The sequence below is a fragment of the Sceloporus occidentalis genome, unplaced genomic scaffold (genome assembly GCF_023333645.1).
Source record: "Sceloporus occidentalis isolate IW3139 unplaced genomic scaffold, rSceOcc1.0.p SCAF_3, whole genome shotgun sequence".
NCBI classification, from domain to species: domain Eukaryota; kingdom Metazoa; phylum Chordata; class Lepidosauria; order Squamata; family Phrynosomatidae; genus Sceloporus; species Sceloporus occidentalis.
In genome coordinates, this window is record NW_028316983.1 from 52039212 (window position 1) to 52052819 (window position 13608).

The window sequence follows — 13608 nt, forward strand, 5'->3', positions numbered from 1 at the left end:
GTTTTTTCTTTTCTTTTCACAATTATCTGTTAACTGTGCAACTACTGGGCAGTCTATGTCCAGGGTGTGTGTTTTGAGACAGCTGTACATTTGGTCACCATTGTAAGGCCCTCTTAAATCGATAGGAAGAACTCCAGTTACAAATAAGTGAGGTATTTTTCAGAGGCTAAAGATGAGCACTGAGTCTGATTTGTAGGTGGACAAGCAGTGTCTAACAGGGCTGTGAGCTTTAAGGTTTTCAAAAGTGTAAGGCTGACATGAAAACTACATTAATTGATACAGAATTCTGTGGTATGGGGATTCAACAGATAGACATACTACCCTTTTTAAATGTAGACTTTAGTAATAATAAAAAAGGCAACCACCAAATTAAGCAACACAGAAACTCAAGCAGTCAAATCCCTTTAGCAGAACTTGCAGTTCCAAATTTTATAGAAAATTAAAAACACTTCAGTACAAAAATAATTGAATTCTACAGTATAGTTAATTGTAGACTGCCCTGATGAAACATGAGCAAAATTCCACAGAAGGTAAATTCAAGGCATAAAGTTGACTAAGTAAGTTACAAAAGCTGCTGCTATGACTACCATTAGGAGAGAGATCCAATGATCATGTCTTCTCTGAGAGAAAGATGAAACCTAGTGAGATAATAAAACAAATTAGTGAATAGTGTGCACATAGAAACACATAATTCTTCCTTTTGTTCCAGTAGCTATATTAAGCTCTCACCTGTACTCTTTGCTTTGAATTTTCTGACTTAGGGCGACTCTTAAGTGAACTTGTCATAGGATTTTCTTGGCCTGATTTGTTCAAAGGGGATTTGCCACTGCCTTTCTCTGAGAATGAGAGAGTGTGACTTGCCCAGGGTCTCCCAGTGGGCTTTCTTAGCTGAGCAGGGATTCAAACGCTAGTCTCCAGAGCCATAGTATGGAGCTCAAAACACTACTGGCTCTCAGATTACATAATTCAAGCTATTGATAAGTCCTGCTCTGCAGCATTTCAAAAACTTGTATCCTGCTGTTTGTGTTTGAACCACATAAATGTTCATTTTTAAGTTCAGTCTATGGGCATTTAGAAGCCAGGAAGCTTTATTTTGATATCTGCAGATTGAGGCCTAAACTCAACATCTGTTCCCCTGCCTCCCACAGCTGTCTCTGTTACTCCAAAATGTGTCCTGGGGAATTCACATGGTGGAGGGTACTGCAGGGGGGAATGGGATCACACCCCTCTGGAGTTCCACTGGTGGATCCTGGGCTACTGAATGCTGGCCAATCTCATCATAATAGAACATAAGAAAATAGATATTCAAAGAAAACTGTTCCTACTTGGTCCTGTTTGATGTGAGACTGATTGAGATCATCTCGGCATTGGTGTAACTTGGCAAGGCAACTTTGATACTCTTGACTCAGGATTTCTAGTTCATGGTGGAGATCTGTGCACTGCCAAGAAAACACAAGAGTGTTCAAGAAAATGGCTGTTTACTACCTCCCCACCCCCACGTAAAAGGCCAACAGTTACCAATAGGTACATAGTGGTGGCACCTTGAGCATCAGTATCCCCGCAACTCTCACATAAGATGAATAATTTACTCCCCTAACTTTAGTCACTTGTACCATCTCTGTACCATCTTTCTAGTTCACACAAAAGCGTTAAAATATACCTGGTACTTTCTTTACAAGTGATCTTAAAATATTAGTGACTTGGAAATGCAGTAATGAGTGAGCACCTTTTAGATTAAGATGTGCATTATTAGCTGTATAGGTGGCTATCATCAGATACCTGTTGCCTGACAAAACAGCCATCCAGAATATCCCTATATGCATTCAAAGGCGTTTGAAAATAGCAAGTAATCTCTTAATGAGATCCTTTAATCATCTTAGTTGCTTGAGTCACCTCCTCACCTCTTTTTCCTTAGCAGTGAGCAGGATTTTTCTCTTTTGTAGCTGATCTTCCAGGTTGCTCTCTGTCCCCATCTTGTGACTCTTTGACAGAGCATTCTGCTTTGGCTCAGCTGAGCTGAAGACTGGGGTGCACCTTGTGATGATGCTCTGTTCTACAAAAACAGTCAGACTTCCATTAGAATTTTATCATTTCACATTAACATACTGACCCCTGTACAAGATGATTATCTTGGACAATGAGCGCATGAATTAAAACCAGTTCTTCGTGGATCCAAAGTAGCCCATAACTTTGGAAAGCAAGCTGACACAAGGAGAGTGTATAGTTAAACCAGATGTCAAACTCTATTTGAGCATATGAATAAAATCTGGACAATTTGTCCAAAGGCTCTGAAATTTAGCCTTTTCATGTTCTTAGGACCCTGGTGTAAAATTTAGTGCTTCAGTGAAACACTGCTACTCTTGTTTTTTTCTTTGTCTCTTTAAATGCACCCAACATTTCAAGGAAAATGGACCGTTCTCTTCCTTTTTAGGCATTTTTAAAAAGAAAAAAACCCCACCATAGTGGCTTTATGAACAATTTCCACCCCCACTGATGGGACAGTTTTCCTGACAATTTTCCACTGCTAATGGAATTATTCCTGTTTGTCTTTGAACAATGCATTAATGCATTTTAAGTATCCTTAAATTTTAAACTATAAATGATAAATATAATCAGAATCCCTGTCAATGCATATTCAGATCCTATTTTACCAGTTTCAAGTTCTGCATCTTTCCAGTGCTTAGATATTATCAGTCTAGCTGCTATAATTAAAAGTGAAATTAATTCCTTAGTAGAGAGTCAATCAGACCTTTATGTATGGAAAACATTTGCAGTGCTCCACATTCCTTTTTCCCATTTTTGATGTGAAATCAAGTGCGATTTCCCAAAATGTTGATAGCTTAGGACACTTTAGCCACACATGGAGCATTGCACCCTATTCACCATGTCCTCTTCCAGAGCGCAGAAAGATGTTTATTAATTTTGGGAAAGTTTAACTTGGGTCCAGTGCCACTTGTGAGTAACATTTTCTTTTCTTGTACCATTTTCTTGTACCAACTGAGAGCTACATGTGAAAATGAGTGATGGGTTTATAGATATGTAATATCCCTTTATTGTATTTGTTGGGACAGAATTTTCTCCACATGGCCTTCCATTTGACCTTTCAAGGTAAAAGACTGAGAACCAGTGTTTATGAAGACATTCATTTTTAAAAATTTCTCAAGGAAGTCAGTGAGTCAGGAATAGGTGTACATGCAGACACAGTGCCATTTACAGGATTCCTCAACACATTGCCATCATGTATGCTCGCAGTATATTCAGCAAACTGTTGGGGCCTGTCTGAACCCTCCCCATGCAACTCCCTCAGTCACACACCATATTGTATAATTCTAAAATTTGAGTATGACTCTCATGGAAACTTTATTCTAAGATACTGAATGCAATCTGGTGTATTTCTGACCAAATTAAAGCAATTTTTACAGTGTTTTCATAGATTATATTGAAAGTGCTTCCTTTTGAAACATCCTCTCCTTTACTGATTTGGGATCACTGGGACCTTTATTTCTATCAGCCCCAGAGAACTACCTCTTACACAAGGAGAATTCCTTAGAGAGCTTGACATCATAACAATATGCCATGATGATGATGATGATGATGATGATAATAATAATAATAATAATAATATCACAACACTTATTTGAACTATTTATGAATTTCCTACTGGCATTAGTGTGACTTTTAATACCATCCCCAAGTGCACTGTAAAAATTGGTGACAAAGGGCCAGTTCCCACTGATTCCCAAAACTGTAGAGAGTAGAGGTGAGCAGAAGGCAGATCAGGAAGTATATAATGATACCATCACAGGGTGATTTGGAATAGATTACCAAGAGTTGCTTCTGATTTTCAGCTGTTTAACAAAAAGTTAAAAACTTTCTTCTCCGTTTTTAAGTTAGGCTGCAGACATAGAAGAAAACTAGTGCAAAATATGGAGGCTATTTCTGAATGACTGAGCTGTGAGCTCGTTTCATATACTGAGACAACTGGATATGATTATTTGTCCATCATGAGCAGTGATAGGATGATGCTGTAGTGATATACGATGCCTTTAGAATTTTACTATATTAATTACCCAACTTTCAGATTGCATGACTGCTGCCTTGCAGCAGTGGGAGCTAACCTATGGTATTCCCATATGTGGTCTTTCTTGGGAACACAAAGCAGAATGCCCTTATTTACTAGATGGAGTTGTGCCTCTTTGAAACACCCCTGATGCTCATGCACTGAATATTATAATACTAGAATATGGTATGGGTATGTAGTTTAGCACACATGGACCAAATTTGCACAAGCCTTGTTTCATTCCTTCTCTGATTCTGAGATTAATTGAATTGTACATTAGATATTATACTTTGAGGAATCTGGATGGAAGAAGTCTGTGGGCCTATACACCGTTCCCCTGTTATTTCAGTACTCATTCGCTTGAGCTATTTTTTTTAATTTAAACCTTTTTTTAAAATAGTAGCAATATGGTAAAATCAGCAAAGTGGACATCATCTTTGAGATAAATATTTATTTTATACTCCAACAGAGATAGCTTTACACCTACAGAGGCTAACATTTTTGGTTATGTATCTAGCAGCCTTTTTCAGAACAATGAAATGTCACATAAAAATACATACTACATAAGATGTTATTGTGTATGACTCTTAACACGAGAGCACACGTAAAGCTGGTGTGTATACCGAGATGTGTCTTGTGAAGAGCGGTCCACAGGATACCAATTATAGCATCCCAGATGAACTAGAAGTCCTGTTACAGGTTTAGCTGACCTGTTTTTGCATTTGATCTTGCTGAATCATAAATTACCTGGACTGATTGTGCATCTCATCTGAAAATGGAACAAACCAATGTTGATCAAAGCTGTGAACACTTTTAAGCACCTTTCTTAGGCGCGTTACACACACGCCGAAAGTACGTGTTAGGGTTAGGAAGGGGCGTGCTAGGGTTAGAAAGGGGCATTACTTCCTGATGGCCCTCAACCCTAGTACGGACTGGGTCCGTACAAAATGGTGGCGCCCGTCCATACGGGGGCTGCCATCTTGACGTCGTGGACGTGTAGTGTCTGGATGTCGCAACCCGGAAGTGACGCCGTGAGTGCGCGACTAGTGCCTCACGGCACCACTTCCAGGACACAAAAAGAAGCACCATTTTGGCTCTTCTTTTTGGCTGCGCCCGGGAATCGTGCGGTTTGGCTGCTGCGGTTCCTGGATGCAGCAACCGGCGCCACTGGCAGACCACCGCTTTTAGGCGGTCTGTAACTCGCCTTAGTTTTCTGTCTCTCTCTGTACCACTACATCCAGTCCACAATGCCCAATTCAAACAGTTGGGGGGAAGAATTCTCACCCATCAAAAGTCTAAAAGCCAGCATGAATTTCTCAAAAAGAAGTCTTACCAGACTAATCTCTCTCTCTCTTTGAGAGTTAGATGCTTGGAAGATGAAGGAAATGCTGTAGATGCAGCATATCCTAATATTAGTAAGGCCTTTGACGAGGTCTCACATGATGTTCTTACAATAAAGCTAGTAAAATATGGTCTAGATAATGCAACTGTTATGTGGATTTCTAACTGGTTGACCATCCTGGAGAAAAGTGACTAGTGAGGTACCACTAGTTCTGGGACTAGTGCTATTACTGTATATACTCATGTATAAGTCTAGAAATTTTAGTCTAAAAATTAACCACAAAAACCTAGGATGAGTTATCCATGGATCAATGTAAGTACTGGACTTTAACTCGTATTTTAAAAAGGAACAATTCCTTGGTGAAAGACAAGAGAGTAATCTGTCATGGAAGCACTGATTCCTATCTATTCTCTCATCCATCCAGCCTTTACTATGAGCACAGACAGTTATGTCTGCTAGAATTTTGCAAGGTCTTTGGCATTATTTTCCTTTGCGCCATCCTTTAGGTCCTTTGTTACATTCCCTTAAATTTTACTCTCGACCTATCCTCATGTCATATCAAAATTCATAATTTTGGTCCCCAAACCTGCCCTCGACTACATGAGATTGACTTATAGTTGAGTATATATAGTAAACATCTTAATAAATGACTTGATTGTTAGGCTAGATGGCTCATGTGGTCCCTTCCAACTCTATGATTCTATGAATATGTGCTAAATTGGGCTGAAGTTAAAAAAGATAAAAGTATTCCCCTTTAACAAGTTTGTCAAGTTGTGTCCAACCACAGGAGGCGGTACTCATCACTGTTACTAAGCTGAAGAGCCAGCATAAGACGATTCTGTGGTCGTGTGGCCAGCATGACTGCACAGTTTATCCTTGTGGCACTTTCCCACATTTGAAGTTTACTGAAAACAACAACATAATGTTCTGCTGGTTCGTTTGTGATCCCTGTTAACATGTGGATAAACCAACTCGTGCACATTTTATGGTAGGTCAGATGCATGTTCCATCATTCTGCCAGGAGACATTCCCACAACTGGCTTGGAACTGCAGCTGTGAGGAAATTAATCTGTTGCACTGAAGACTAAGATTAATTGATGTGAATGGTTTCCTTTATTCTTTTGGTGATTATGTAACCAGTGGGCTAAAAGAAAATACATTTTGATTTCTTTCCCCTTGTTAATGGAAGACAGCATCATCCTTCCATGTAATTTGTTGTTGGTTTTTTTTTTTTTGGGGGGGGGGTTCAGTTGGCTCCTATGCATGTATAAAAATCATGGCATAATATGGCATCGTATGTTGTATCTCTTTCCAAGAATCACTGCACACCACATTGTATTCCTGCACAGATATAACTTTCATACAGGAAAAATGTCTGTGCACTATACAAATACAATTGAAATGAACAATATGGTATAAATGCTGCATATGCACCATTTATCTACATGGATGTGATATTGATAAGCAAAAATCCTCTTTTGTGGATGCTCTTCTTTTAGTTCAGACATCACACTTTGAAATGACACAAGATTAACTAACCACAATTAGAAAATAGATGTCATATTCAGGTGTAAAGTTGGTGACTCCTCCCTTTCCTTGTGTGACAATATCAGAGAAAACAATTTTAAAGATAATGCCTTGCACTAATGATCTTAGTACCATACGTCTAATTATTTGCACCTATAAGAACCAAAAAGAATGTAAAAATCATTGCATTATATCATGGAGAATGTGAGAGCACTGTGTTTGTGGACCTCCATGATCATCATTAACCATCTTTTTGAATCACCAAGTTCTACTTACTGTGCAAATCTTTAATTGCGGCTTCCAACATTAGTCTCTCTTTTTCTTGAGTTTGTAGTTTGCCTGAAATTAATAGTCAACTTTTCAGAAAAGATACATAACTCTGTACAAGGCTCCCTCCCCTTATATTTAGCACCCTAAGTGGGAATTGTATTTAAAAAGAATGATATCTAGCTCTAACCTAAAGAAGTCAAGGGAAAAATACTGCCTTGTGGTTTGGGCACAGCAGCTTTCAATTTGCAAATCCTTCCCTTTTCTGAATCTATGTGAGTCAGGATTGTGTTATCACCACTGCACAGATGGTGAAACAGACCCACACATTATGTAACTGTTCAGTATCTCCCAAGCAGCTCACAGAAGGGAAAAAATAAGCCCAAAGGTTCTTGACAAGTTATGTTATGCCTTTTAAGGTAATTGTCCTGTAAGAAGTCACTTGGTCTGACATAAAATACAAAAAGATTGTCTTCTGTTACTGAAAAGTCACAGAATGCACATGGGAGTTACTGCCTGAACACACTTTCACCTTTGCATGTGGAAAACTATCATGATTCTGGGAAAGTCCAAAATACCTGAAAGACCAAAGTTTGGGAACCAATATGTTAGGGCAAAATCTTCTCACAGTCATAAGCTTTCAGTGCACAATGAAATTTTGAACTGGGATGTCTTTCATTCAAAATATCTATCATATTCACTGGATTTGGTATAGTCACAACTGAGGGCTGTATCATGTGTTCCCACTAACATTTGAAATTAGCTCTTAGTCATTACAGAGGAATTCCTGGATCCATGTCAGAAACAGGAGGCCAATATTAGGATAAGGTTGGTTTTTAATCTCCAACATTCTCATGCTCCTCTGAAATTTAGATCGGTTGTGATCCAGCTTCTCATTTCTACAAAGGCCTTACTTTCCACAGCACTGAGGCACTGCACTGTGAGCCTGTTGTCTTCTTGTAGGTTATCAATTTCTGAATACAGACTTTCACGTTCACTTTCCAAGGTCTGCAGGGCTTGATGCAGCTGGAAGTTCTGGGTGTCTGACCACTGCAGGGAGAAAATAGACACAACAGCAAAGGGCTGGTTAGCAAAGAAATAATGAGTCCATGTGGGTTCTTCTTACAAATAATTCTTGAACATCACAAATCCATTTAAAAATAGTAAGCCATTGGTGCTTTTATTTTATTTTAAAAAAGAGTTTATTCAATGTCTTAAAAGAGACAAAATGTCAGCTGCCATATTGGGCTCATCTAGATTGGTGATTTGCGTCAGTCCTTAATGCTTTGTACTTCTTAATGCTGCACTACATTTCTGGTTGCTTCCCCATTCAAACACTGTCTTGACTTTAAAAAAAAATCAGTTAAAAGGTGGCACATTTTAGTTTGTGATATGGGTGTGCTTAACTCTTTCCCCAGGTATTTCCAGATGTGTTATAATCCACATATGATCTTCTTATGGTCTTCCCACAGTGTCTCCTTAAAATCATCATCATCTAGAGTTACAGCACAATAGTGGTAAACTATAATAGTGCCATTGCTGTGTTTTGTTTCCTTGGAGAAAGATCAACCCTCACCTCCATAACACTTCCTCTGTAGACAGTCTCCGTGTGTGTGTGTGTGTGTGTGTGTGTGTGTGTGTGTGTGTGTGAGGGGGTGAGATTGCTTCAAAGAAACAAACAGGAATAGCACGATTACACTTTACCATTTTAATACTATAGCTTTAAATTATTTTTTTCCAAAAAAGATCTCTACTGCCTTACTGCAAAAGCAGTTTATTATTGTGCTGGGAAAGATAACCCCATACACAAAAAGCACACTAGTTAACCCGAAAGTGTAAATGAAATTTCCAGTGACATTTCCCTCTTTCTCTTTTCCAGTATTGGAGCTTCAATCCAAGTTGAAATTGAGTCAGTCTCTCTCTCTCTCTCTCTCTCTCTCTCTCTCTCTCTCTCTCTCTCTCTCTGTGTGTGTGTGTGTGTGTAGGGGGGGTTCAACAGAAGCATTTACTGCTTTATTGTTAAGGCTCTAGAGAAAGTTTTGGTTTTCTTTTTAAAAATATTATGAGGAATTCTGACCATATGGGGAGGAGGGAAATTGGGTGGAAAGATTATGAAAATAGGGAAAGGATGAGGGTTTAGACATGCTTAATTTGATTATAATTCACACAATGATGCAATGTAAAACTCACTTTTCAGCTAGAAACAAGTTACTCCAAAATATTGCAGAAAAAGAGGGGAAATAGCCCAAAACTACAAGTGATTGGCACAACATTATTTGGATTTTAAAAAAGAAGTAGGATACACAGCAACACATTCCCCCACCTCCTAACTTCTTTGCCCTTTCTGGAGGAGCACATTGATAGACATTTCAAAGATGAAATAATGCCTCCACTAAGCTTGAAAATAATGATTTCAGAAGGCAATCTTTTGCTGTGGTCTAGATTAAGCATATTTATAGAACCACTTTAAAAATGCTTTTCAAAAGCTATACTGTTTAGCATTTAAATTAAAAAAAATCTGATTTAAGGTCAGTAATTGTGCACTTTTTTACATTGAAACTGATTTTGTAACCAGAAACTGACCTTAAAACATCTGTCTAAGGGAAACACCCTCCCATTTCCCAACTACCTCTAAAAGCAAAGTACATGTAACAGCATTGACAGACAATGCACCTACAGCTGTGTTGTCTTAATAATCTCAAAAACAGATAGTTTATTTTGTCTTTACACTTCCATAAGTAGTTTGATCAAAGTGTAGCTGTGTCCTGAAATGGAAGAAAGGTTCATATAATGAATATGACATCCTGCCCCTTCCCATTCCTTCATAGAGCAGCACAAATAACTTTCCAAGATGTGTCCAACAGGTACGTCTGTGCTCTTGGGTCAGAACAGATGAACACTTTTATCATCTGGTTGGACCATATTGTTCAGGGTGAAGATATGGGTGCTGTTTCTTCTCAGATTTTTATCCCCAACATCTGAGGACCACATCTGCTCTGGAAGTGGAGGGCAGGTCATGTCTGATTTATTTTGGGGCCTGCAAATATGCATGTGTGGGATAGCATGAACATTGGCCCTTTTGGCCCATGTGCCAAAATTATAAAATTTTAGACCGAAATGTTGGTGTGTGTGTGTGTGTGTGTGCGTGCTGGGGGCCAGTGAGAATCTGGCAGACCATATATAGTCTATAGTCCCCATAATTCCTACCCTGGGCTAAGCTTATTCACCCTGATGTTAGCCACTACAGTCCCATTTTAAATTCTGCTTTTGATAACTCGGGGCCAGGAATCCTTGGTGTTCTGGATATTCTGGACAACAACTCCTGTAATTCTTACCATTGGCCAATGTCAGCCGGGACTCCTGTTGTTTAGCCTAAACAACTGGGGTGCCAAGGGGCCTTCACCCTGTAACAGCCTTAGAGTTATTTGTGTGAAATACATTTTTGCAAAGAGATATAAGGAGGTTACCTGAAGTTTGTTTTCCAAGATGTAGAGCTTGTTTTCTAGTTCAACATGCTTGTCACTCAGCTGGTTCCAATCTTGCTTTAATGCACTGCAGTATTCTTTCCAGAGGGTACAGTCTTCCTCTGCAATAGCTAAGGCTCTCTAGCAGGAGATGTGAGAATCAAAGACATAAACATGTCAGAATCAGGTCTTGGGGAGTTACTTTCTGAATGACCAGAAACTCCCACCCAGTATGACCGGTTGAACTTGTCCAAACTCTTGCCCAAATTAACATATATGCTTTGTTGAGAGTAAAGCTGTTTTACTATATGGTCCAGTGGCAATTCTAAAACCTGACTGGAATCAGCCTGGTACCACACGTTAGTTGCTCTGTTTGCCTGTCTTTATCTAACTATACCCAACTTATAGAATCATAGAGTTAGAAGAGATCACAAGGGCCATATGTCCTTGAGATCCATGGCTGTGTCACTCAAGGCTGGCCTGAAAAGTTATGTTTTGGCAAGAAGTGTGCTACTAAGAAGCAGTGGAGACACTTGCTGTTTTCAAACTGACTGCCAAATGTATGAAGACGAGGCAGCCTCTGAAACCATCAGGGGAGTCATCAATTGCACTATTGTACTTCTACAAAGCAACAGCACATGTTTCTTTTAAACAGTGGGCTGTGCAAAAGTCAAAAAATTCAAACATCTTTACCAACAGTTTTCACTTCACTGGAAATCATCTCTAAATATTTTCTATCCCATAGTTATTATCTTTCCATAGGTGCCATCCAGTGGAGATATGAAAAAAGAGGAGGCTGTAGGAACAAGCTGGATAATGCATTAAATGTGCTTCTGGGATTTGTTGATCATTATTTAAAACAAAATACAGAGTATCAACCCTGATGGAGATTTTTAATCTTCTCCCCAAGGAATGATGTTTTCATAATACTTCCCCTCCCCCCCGCCAATTGCTGTAGAAACTTCCTGCCTAGGATAAACGTTGCTTCTCTCAGGCAGTGAAGGTTGAAATAGGTGGCATCCGCACTGGAGAAATAACCTGGTTTGACACCACTTTGACTGCCATGGCTCTATGCTATGGTATTCTGAGAAGTGTACACTTTCTTACACTTGCCAGAATTCCATAGAATAATAATAATAATAATAATAATAATAATAAATTATTTATTTGTAGCCTGCTTTTCCTGGGTAGATCAAAGCGGGTAACATGGTTGTATACAATATACAAATTGTAACAACAATCAATCAATACATCAATATAAAAACAATTAAAACAATTAAACAATTAAAACAAGGTTAAAAAATACAAGCTAAAACATACAGACTAGCTGACTCAAAAGTGCATGTGCAGTGTGCAGTGGGGAGATAACAGATGTTACAATGTCTGGGGAAAGGCTTGTTCGAAGAGGAAGGTTTTTAACCTCTTCCTAAATTGGTCAAGGGAGGTGACTGAGCGGAGCTCGCCGGGAAGAGAGTTCCAGAGCTGCGGGGCTGAGATAGAATACGCCCTCTGAGCAGTTGCAGCATATTTTGTGTCTGGAACCCTCAACAGTTGCTTCCCGGCTGATCTGAGAGCGCGGTGCAGATTGTATGGGGAGAGGTGGTCCTCCAAGTACCCTAGGCCCAAGCCATTTAGGGCTTTATAGGTTATAACCAACACCTTGTATTGCGCCCGGAAGCGAATAGGCAGCCAATGTAGATCTTTCAAGACAGGTATTATGTGGCTGGTCCTGGAGGATCCAGTGAATAGAGCCATGACAGTTAAAGTGGTGTCAAGCTGGGTTACTGTATTTCTCCAGTGTAGGTGCAGCCATTGTTAGCCCTTTTTCTGATGTAGCTGATGTGATCACAGTACATAAAACACCATCTACTTCAGCTCTTCGACATAGGGCTGAACGAGGCAACTACTGAACATATCCCAATATGCCTGCTTCATTGCATAGCCCACAACATGTTGCAACTGCTGTGGGTTGAGCTTTTGATCCAAGCACACGTGTGTGTGTGTGTGTGTGTGTTCTTTGAAAGCCATTTCTCAGCCCTTGGAAAAATTACCTGTTTTGGGCTGCAGCTGGCTGGGGAAATTCTTATACAAAATAGTATCTTTTCCAAGCTTGAGACAAAAAGTGCTATCCATTCCACTTGCAATGGTGGTATGCATGTGTGGAAACATAGCAATAGCAATAGCAATAGCATTTCAATTTCTATACCACTTCGTACTGAACTAAGCACTCTCTAAGAAGTGGGTTTTCAGTGTGTAAGCCAATTGCCCCCAATAAGCTGGGTACTCATGTTACTGACTTATGAAAGGATATAAGGCTGAGTCAACCTTGGGAGACCCTCAGGATTGAACTCATAACATTGTGGTTGCAATACTGGCATTTTAAACCACTGTGCCACCAGGACTCCTGTGCAACATGGGATGTGCATTTGTGGAGAGGCAAGTGCTTTGCTGCACGTGGACAGCAGCCCCTCTCCTTTATATTTATTTAGTACTGTTTATTGTTGGACTTTCTAAAAATCTGAAATCAATAATCAGTAAATATATAATGAAATAAAATAAAGCAACATTACTAAACCACCACCACCACCACCAGTGGTAGTAGTAATAAACAATCCAGAACACTTAGAAACCTTGTTGCTTTGGCGTTTCAATTCTCAAGAGATGAAATAAATAATCTTCGAAGATATAAAGATAAGGCAAGCTTTGCAGTATGCCAGATCACTGTGTATAAATGTGACTTGTCTATCCCCTGGGGTTCTATCTGAGAACTGCACAATGCTGTAAATTGATTTAGACGGTTAATCAATATATTCATTTATTCATTCACTCCACTGCATGAATATTGCATGGGATTTTCTTGAGCACTCTCCTCTCCTTCATGCAAGGACTCTGTGCTGTTTAAGTAGGCTCTGGGGCTGAGAAAAGATGACAAATATTAGCTTTGAACC

General features: G+C 39.4%; 1 protein-coding gene across 3 annotated transcripts in view; it reads right to left on the minus strand.

Annotated features, from left to right (window-relative positions):
* Positions 1–13608, minus strand: part of TRAF3IP3 (TRAF3 interacting protein 3) — a 43619-nt gene that overhangs the window by 3464 nt on the left and 26547 nt on the right. For 2 of the 3 annotated variants that reach the window (XM_089514432.1, XM_089514433.1), the window contains exons 10-14: positions 10664–10801; positions 8111–8246; positions 7206–7268; positions 1902–2053; positions 1326–1439 (exon numbers count right to left, since the gene is read on the minus strand). In XM_089514432.1, the coding sequence (XP_089370558.1) occupies positions 1326–1439; positions 1902–2053; positions 7206–7268; positions 8111–8246; positions 10664–10801 (603 nt within the window). Of the gene's footprint in view, positions 1–403; positions 639–1325; positions 1440–1901; positions 2054–7205; positions 7269–8110; positions 8247–10663; positions 10802–13608 lie in introns of those variants that run through there. The other variant, XM_089514434.1, reaches the window with a different exon arrangement.